The sequence below is a fragment of the Myripristis murdjan genome, chromosome 11, assembly GCF_902150065.1.
Source record: "Myripristis murdjan chromosome 11, fMyrMur1.1, whole genome shotgun sequence".
Taxonomy (NCBI): Eukaryota; Metazoa; Chordata; class Actinopteri; order Holocentriformes; family Holocentridae; genus Myripristis; species Myripristis murdjan.
The window spans coordinates 14377199-14385543 of record NC_043990.1 but is presented as its reverse complement, the minus strand read 5'-3'; the positions used below and the strand labels follow the sequence as shown (position 1 = coordinate 14385543).

The window sequence follows — 8345 nt, the reverse complement described above, 5'->3', positions numbered from 1 at the left end:
GCCCACAACAGGTGAATTCAGTGGGCCAAAACAGTCATGGCACAATCCCAGAAGGTCTGAATTGTGTGGTAAAATAAAAATAAATAAATAAAAAAAACATGCCACTTTATGTACAGTAATGTTCAGTGTGCTCCACCACCACTGAAGGCCTACATGTTTTCTAAATAAAGGCCTATTCTAATATGCTGGAGTTGTTTTCATTAAAAAAAAATAAAAGTTGTTCATTTTTCCCAATATTGTATTTCTCGGAAAACAGAGATATGGTTTGGATGGGTATTCCCAGGAGTCCCGTTTTCTGGAATCAAACCCTGGTTGCCATTGACTGCAGTGGGACAAAAAGAGTGCAGTAAATGGCTTTGGGCATCAGGGGGCAGTGCCGAGCATTTACTAAGCACGCTTCTCACCAGAGCTACAGCAAATGCAATAAAAAGCGCATCAAATCTGATTTCAAATATTTAGGCGTAACCTAACTGGACTGTTACCGTCTCTGTTACACGGCTCAGCGTTTACTGAAAACATGATTAACAACCCGCCATACAATTTAACACTTTCAGAACATTCCCACTAACACCGAGGCTGTGTGATGATTCATCGACTGCATAACTAGAGACAAAAAAAAAATGGTTTGAGATTTCATTCATCTATGAAATGTGTGTCCTCTGAACCAACAGCTGCTAATAGTCTCTAATTCATAAATAAATAAATGAACATACAAATAAATTAATTAAAATGGCGTTTATTTTTTTGAAAAGTCTTATCGTCCCCCGTCACTTTCCTCTTTGTCGGGCCTGGAGATGGCTTCAGATATTCTTGTATAGGTGGAGTATCTCCCTTTCTCCCTTTCCAGGAAAGCCCACCTCCAACCTAACCCTAACCCTGACCCTAACCTCAACCACTCGTTCATCGCTGTGGGACGTCCCAGAGATGGGTGTGGTCAGAGGGCTTGGTGACACTGCCCTGGATGCTGCCCTTTGTGGGACAATCCTCTACAATCCTCTGTGTGGTGTTTATTTTAACGTGTTGTGTTCTTCATGCTCAGCCCTGTGTGTGTAGTGCCTACGGGAAACCACACCAACATGATTAACGCTAACATATTAACTGAGTTTATTGGGCAACGCTTCAGCCAAACTAACTTTTCATTATTATTTTACTCAGTAATGAATGATTGTTTCATGTGGAGATGTGGAGACAGGGCATGAAGCTGAAAAGTTGATGAGGTCAGTGCAAATCTTACAGCGAGTTATGAGCCAGAGTACTTTATTTGAAGGAGCATTCAACACTGAAGAGTCCAGCATGGTCTGCCTGCCAAGTGTAAGAGTAAGTGTAGATATCTCCAAACTAGTCCTAACTTTTGCCTGAAAATGGAAAGTGATGAAACCGTAGCCAGATTTTCTTCACTTTTCTTCACTCTGGCCACTGATGAATGTATTTCTTATTTCAGAGCATCCCAAAGCTCCCTTAAAAAATTTTTGAATTTTTTCCATTTTGACTCCTCTGGGTCGCCGTTGCACAGGTTTGATTGACAGCAGGAGGAGGTGAATCCGCGGAGGTTAAAGCTGACCGCCAGGACCTCAAAGTCACAGTCTGCGAGCCTCATACACTTCGTATAGGTCTTTCCTTAACGGGACACAGCAGGAGAACGACGGCATTAGTCTTATGAGCCAATTTCTTATCATTTTGTGTCTGTTGTGTGCAGTGACAGTCTTGTAAGTGTCATGTTCTGTCCTTTTATTCATCTTGTCCTGTGTGGTATTTATATATATATTTGCCTCAAGCATTTTGTAAAATTTATTTATTTATTTATTAATGGAATTGGCTTGTATGTATTCATGGATAGTCGATGGGCAAAGGCATCTTGTGGCCTGTTCTGTATAATGCATCAAGACAGCATGCTGGCAGCAAAGCACAAGAATTCAAATGACTGTTTTTTTTTTTCAGTAAATCATTTTTATTTGATTTCTTTCATTCTTTTAATTTTGTTTTGCCTCCCTTGTGCATGTTCCTGTCCTGAGCCCCCTGTACATAATCCAAACCAACCACCTGGAACAATGTCAGAGCACAAAGGTTGGTGAGGACAGGAGATGTCGGCACTGACAGCCAGCAGTTCCTCATGCTCAGAAAGCTGAGCATAACAAAACGCGATAAACCACAGCCTGAACGTTAATATTTAGTTGTCTCTCCGTGTGTTCTTAATTAAGTGATACGAACACCAGAGAAGGTAAATTACAGCCAAGAGCACAGGCAAGTCCATTGCGGTTAAACTAAAATTACAGGGACTGGAATCAGATTACTTCTGAAAAGTCGGGATGACAGGTGAACATAACTCTGCCCAAGAAAACAAGCTAACGACTTTTGTTTACAATTTCCAGTTTGCATGAAACTGGACGCTGTGACCCTCAAGGAACCAAATGCAAAAACACCTTGGACATTTCCACTATGGTTTAGCCCAAAGACGACAAACTAAAGTGTCACTTATTATGTCTTGGCGTCGCAAGACACAGCAAATATGTTGTTATAAAATATGCCTATTTAACATTACATGCAGGAAAATGCAGCTTTTTTCTTTTCTTGTGTATTCATTTCATTTAGAAGAGGTTTCATCTCATACCATCAGGTGTGAGTTTTAATTTTAACCAGTAATGTCAGTGCAGATTCTCAGGCCGCCTCCCGCCTCCTCCCCGCCCACCCCAGCAGCAACATGCTCTCAAAATGCCACTTTATTGTGACTTTAAGTACTTTAAGCTTCCCCACAGCACTTTGCAATATTGTTTTAAAAAATGTCTTTAAAAAAAAAAAAAAAAAAAGCATTATTATTACCAGCGCTTTCGAGCCGGAGGCAGGTGTCGTCGCCATGGTTACACTGCTGCGTGACCTCACAGCTGTCTGAGGAGCCGTCGGGGCAGGAGTAACACTCGAGGGAGCGGCCTGAGGAGGAGGAGAGCGGCCACAGTTCATATTAGTCATGTTATTTCCTCAAGTCTGAGATGGTCCAATCAGTATTTGCGGGCATGAACTCTTCTCCCCGAGCCAGGAACCGCAAAACTCTGAGATTCAACTCTTGTCGTGACTTCAGTGTGAGTGAAACTCTGGAGCTGATCCACAGAGATGAATCACAGACAGATTCTGTGGACCTTTGCTCCTCAGATATGAAAGGGAAGCTCCATCAGACTAGGTGAACATGTGAACTTGATCCACTGAGTCTAATTAATATTGTATTGAGTGTCTCTCCATTGGTATTCTCATAAATGTTCATACCAGACGGCAGACCATGATGCTACTGCGCAGAAAGCAAACTACATAACAAACTACATCCATATCCTGGGACATTATACATACTAATCAAAAACACAGACTCCTGATGAATATTTATAGTGATTCAGCATCACATGAAATGGAAACACGTCACACTAACACACACAAACAACAAGCTGATCTAAAATGTTCCCAAGGCTTATAATTGGTGACGGGGTCTCTTTGCTAAACATGTAATCTCTTTGATTTGGCCCAACTTGACTGAGCTGCACCAAAAAAATAAATCGGCATTAATGAAGACAACTCATTTTTCCTACCGAATCCAAACAGGGCGAAGCTGACAACCAGGCAGAACACCACCGAAGTCCCCATCACGATTTAAAGTTCTGCAATGTCTGAGGGAAAAAAAATCTGAATAAAACACAGGATTCTTAATATTGTCATGGCTGCATGCAGGGCAAAAATATATGGCTTTTCTTCTCACAAACTGCTATTAGCCACACTAACACAATATTTGTGTATTTTTTCCACAGCTCAGTTCCATCAAACACCTTGGTGATGCTACCTGTCAAAAGACAAATTTTAGAAGTGCAGGGAGTTAAACCAGAATTTTTTTAACTCTGTAAAAAGGAAGAGGAGTCATCACTTGTGGATCTTTTTTTGCTGTTAACGATTTGGCTGTTGTTATGACTAAAACACGAAAAAAACCAAAAAGACCCATCATGGCACTCTTTTGATATAAATATATATACACGCTCATATAGCCGGATATGTCAGCTTGCTGAGTTTCCTCCCGGCTTCAGCCAGTTAGTCGGTAAACAGCCTGTTTTTCATTATAGCTCACCACAACTTCTATTTGCAAGGCACTTCCAGTGGTGCAACACTCACCTGTGAACGGAGAACGGAGAACAGCACTGTGTCTGTGCGAGTGTGTGAGGAGGAAGAAGCCTTTTATAACGGCAATGACAGAAAAAGTAAACAAGCTGTTTGTTTGGGTCCAGAGTCTATGCGCACATACGATTCATGTCTGAACTCCTGGTCAATTCTGTGTGTGTGTGTGTGTGAGAGAGAGAGAGAAAAAGAGATTGGGGCAGAAGCAGAGAGATGACACATTATCCATCCGAGGTGAAGTGAGGACAGGCAGGACATATGTAACTGATTTCATACGGGGAGATTATAGTAAAGCTTTAACGTTTGTGGGAAAAACCACTGTTACCCAATCACAGATGTTTATTGACAGATTGTCCAAAGTTACAATAAGAAGAGGACGGAGACAGGGGAGGAGGGAGCTAAGGAGACAGAGAGGGAAGAGGAGAGGAAAAAGAAACTGGCATCCTCTTTTTTTTTTTTTTTTTGAGGAGGCGAGGGGTGGGAGAACGCAAAAGAGGGAGGGAGACAGAAGCAGAGAGAGGAGGGGAGGAGGAACAGATGGATAGTAAGCAAGAAAGAGCGAGACAGAGAGAAGGGAAAGAAGTTAAACAGTGTGTGGTCCATTGTTTGTGGGGTGGAAAATATAGTGTGTGTGTTTGTGTGCGAGCGTGTGTCTATGTGTGTGTGTGTGTGCGCTCTGTGTTTAATGGTAGGGAGGCTGGTAACGCACCGATGTCGAGGTTTCAATTTGCATATTCTCTGGTTCACGGCACATTCACAATGCCTGAACGGCGGCGCCATGTGCGTGTGACCCGGCTGGTAATGTGCTATTGCTCCAGGATTTTTGCCATCACAGTCCGATACGCGCAATACCTCTGTCCTTCAAAGGGAAAAGAGCAGTCAGCGCATTTCAGCCCAGAGAGAATCAGCTTATATATGAATCAATGTAAACTTTATTAGATTTGGAACAGCATGGACTCCTTTAACGGCACAAAGGGGAGGAAAAGCCGTGTGACCGACTGCAGCACATTGCAGTGCACACACAAAACAAGGCACTATAAACTCCTCTAAATGTGTCACTGTGTCACTTATACAAGCTATAACGTTTAAATTAATACAAATCTGTTTTTTATGCTGGCTTCTGTGGCGCCATTAATCATTTATCTGTTTATTTGTACAGATCACCACAGGCCTTGTTAGCCAGACAGCCTCTTTGCTGCCAACTTCCTGTGTGCCTCGAAAAATTTGGTTTCCTCTCCCTATCCGCTTTAACTTTGATTCGCAGGTCCATATAGTCTCTCTGCCGATTTAAAAGCAAGATACATAATTTTGTCAGTGCAATCTTGAGGAAAGGGGAAAAAAAAACTTCTTGGATGTGCGAGTGCTCATTTGTCTGCCTTTCTCGCATTTTACAAATTGCACCTATCGTAAAACTGTGACGCAGGAAAATGTGTGTGTGTGGGCGAAGAGAATCTGAGAGATGAAACGCAGAGAGAAACACTTTGACGTTCATTTTCTGACAAATATTTCCACAGCTTTCACCGCATTTCACCGGCGACTGCCAGCACAGCTTTTATTATAAAATGCTGACTAATGATCTGGGCCTTGTGTGGATGCTTAATGAGCGCTATCACAGACGCTGAATCAGGACTGAAGCTTTTGTTTGGATGTTTGTGATTGTTATGATCTAGAATTCATGTTTAGTATTCTTCCTTTCTTCTTCACTCCCTGTTAACTCTCTCTCTCTCTCGCTCTCGCTCTCGCTCTCTCTCAGTCTCCAGATCATTGTAAGCTTCAGAGCCTGCTGGAAGCATGAAATCTGAGTTCACACACACACACACACACACACACACACACACACATGCACGCACCACAAGCGTGAAATCAAAGTTCATGTTACAGTTTTTCCACTCTGAGAATTTTCTTTATGGATCCAGAGCTCTTTTTTTTTTTTCTAAAATGTATTTTAGCCTCAACGCTCAGGGGCAAAAAAGAGAGAAGAAGATATTATAGGAAGGGAGAAGAAGACACAGAGGTGGAGGAAGAGCGAGATATGATCTGACTGTGAATAATAGATTAGATTAAGCTATAACGTACGCTGAAGTTCATCGGCACAGCACCTTGAAAGTTTTATCTTAAGCAATCAGGACAATCATTTTATTTGAGAATGAGATCCATGTCATGTTTAATTCAGCCTCTTCTGACATGTAACTCTGTATCGGTTTTCCCATGGAGGAGTTTAGCTTTTTCTCATTGAGGTTTACAACATAACAACCAGGAAGCCACATGGCGGCTCTACCCCATTCCTACAATTAAGCCTAATGACTGGTTGTCCTGCTCCTCATTACTGCTTGTCTGTGGTCGGGCTCAAGGCGGGCGTAATGAGGCGAGCCAGGGCTTTCATTTGCTTCTGGTTCGGGCCCAGAATGCACTGGGGTGTCCTCGGTGCTTCTGCAGTGCTCACACCTCAGCCATATAGTGCCTGTCTACTTCCTGGGCAACAATTTCTGTTATGTGTTTAAAAGGAAACACTGTCAAGATGCGTGACAGTGGCATGGATTCAGTACTACAAACTACTACAACACTATGATATTTTAACCACAATATAACGCTGGTAGTACTACAGGTGATTCTGTGATATGTGATATAGTGTAACATAATCAGCTATGATGCATCATGATGAAGGAAGAATCAGTCGTGTTTTTTTCAGTGTTTTAATATGCACAGAAACTGCAGCATGAACATGACAGAACAGTTCCAGTTAAAACACCTAAAGGCAGGGAACAAATGCGCCTCATAGGAGCTCAAATGTGCGTCTGTGCAAATGACGCTGAAAATTCAAATATCGATACTTGGCACAAGTGTATCGCTAATTACTAACAAGAGGAATCATCGTGATCTACTATACCAATATTTAAATATTCTGTCCCAGTCTTACCATAGACAGTGGGGCACGGTGCTGGATAACTACTTTGGTAGGGTGACCAGATCTGTGAACGTTTGAGGTTCCCTGACAAATACTAGATACTACAAGCACTGGTAATGCATTTAACAAAAGAAACATGTCTCCCTCTCCACACACACACACACACACACACACACACACACACACACACACACAGCTCAGCACTGTAGTGGGTCACAGTATGCCGAAACTTCTCTCTTCCCACGTCATGAGCTCTTAAAACAATATACCTGTCACATGTGGCTCCTCTCCCTCCACTTCTACCTGAAACTTTGTAGCCACTTCTCCAGTCAATCTCTCCCTCTCTCTCCCTGTGTGTGTGTTTGTGTGTGTGTGTGTGTGTGATTGTCTGAGTGGAGACAGGTGTGTTGGAGGTGTGTCAGAGCCAAGCACCACCAGCTGCACCTCACCCAGCAATCAAGATGTCTTTATACACCCAGTTCAGCCACATTCACTGTGCTAGTTTGTAGTTTCTGCAGCCAGCCTGTCTGTCTGTGCCTCCAGACGTTCTTGCCTGCATCCTAAAAGTTTGCTTGTTACCTGTAACCTCCAAAAATGAACCTGTGTCTCCTCTCATCTGCTCTGACTCCGGCCCCTGCCTTCAGCTCCTGATCTCGTCTCGTCTGTCCTGCTCGCCAACCCGGACTCAGCTCGGTTCGACACCCACCCCTCCGCTCTTTGGATCCTCTGCTTGGCTCGGCTCAGCTCAGCCTTTCTCTGGATTTAGCTCTGGACCTGGTCCACTCTGCTCTCTGGTCTTTGTTTGGCTCAGCAAACCCATCTCCCCTGCCTTCAAAATAAAAAATACTACTCTTGCCTCAGTTCTTGTCTCCAGCCTGTCTGAGTTCACCAGCTCAGCATCACCATATCTATACCCTAATTTTCAAGCAGGGTGTAATTCTTGTGGTCTTGAGATAAAAATTACAAATCAATGCAGAGAAAGGGAGGGGAGGCATGCCTACTTGGGAACATTTCTTGATATGAGCCTGCTTTGTCCAAAAGGTTAAAAGGAAATGTCACATGACTAAAGTTCATGCAGTGCGGTGTCAAGTCAAGTGCAGCCAAGCAGAGAAACTGTACAACCGTAATAATGACCTATAAATAAAATTAGTATCACTTCAGCACATGAAGTCCTGATGTCTCATAGACCAAACAGTTACCAAGTCGCCTAACAATCTCAGGAACAACAACAAAACATCGACTGTTTGAATTTAGCAGGGAAATTAGTTCATTAGCCACCAGAAGTTCACTGGAAGTT

The 8345-nt window shown here is 42.9% G+C and overlaps 1 protein-coding gene across 1 annotated transcript; it reads right to left on the bottom strand.

Moving 5' to 3' along the window:
- Positions 1-832: 832 nt before the first annotated feature.
- On the bottom strand, positions 833-7382 carry LOC115368153 (CD59 glycoprotein-like). The gene is made up of 4 exons (XM_030064154.1): positions 7318-7382; positions 3570-3647; positions 2818-2925; positions 833-1617 (listed from the first exon to the last, which is right to left on the bottom strand). Exons 2-4 carry the CDS (start codon positions 3622-3624, stop codon positions 1433-1435), a joined length of 348 nt encoding a protein of 115 aa, XP_029920014.1. The 5' UTR covers positions 3625-3647; positions 7318-7382; the 3' UTR covers positions 833-1432.
- Positions 7383-8345: the final 963 nt, after the last annotated feature.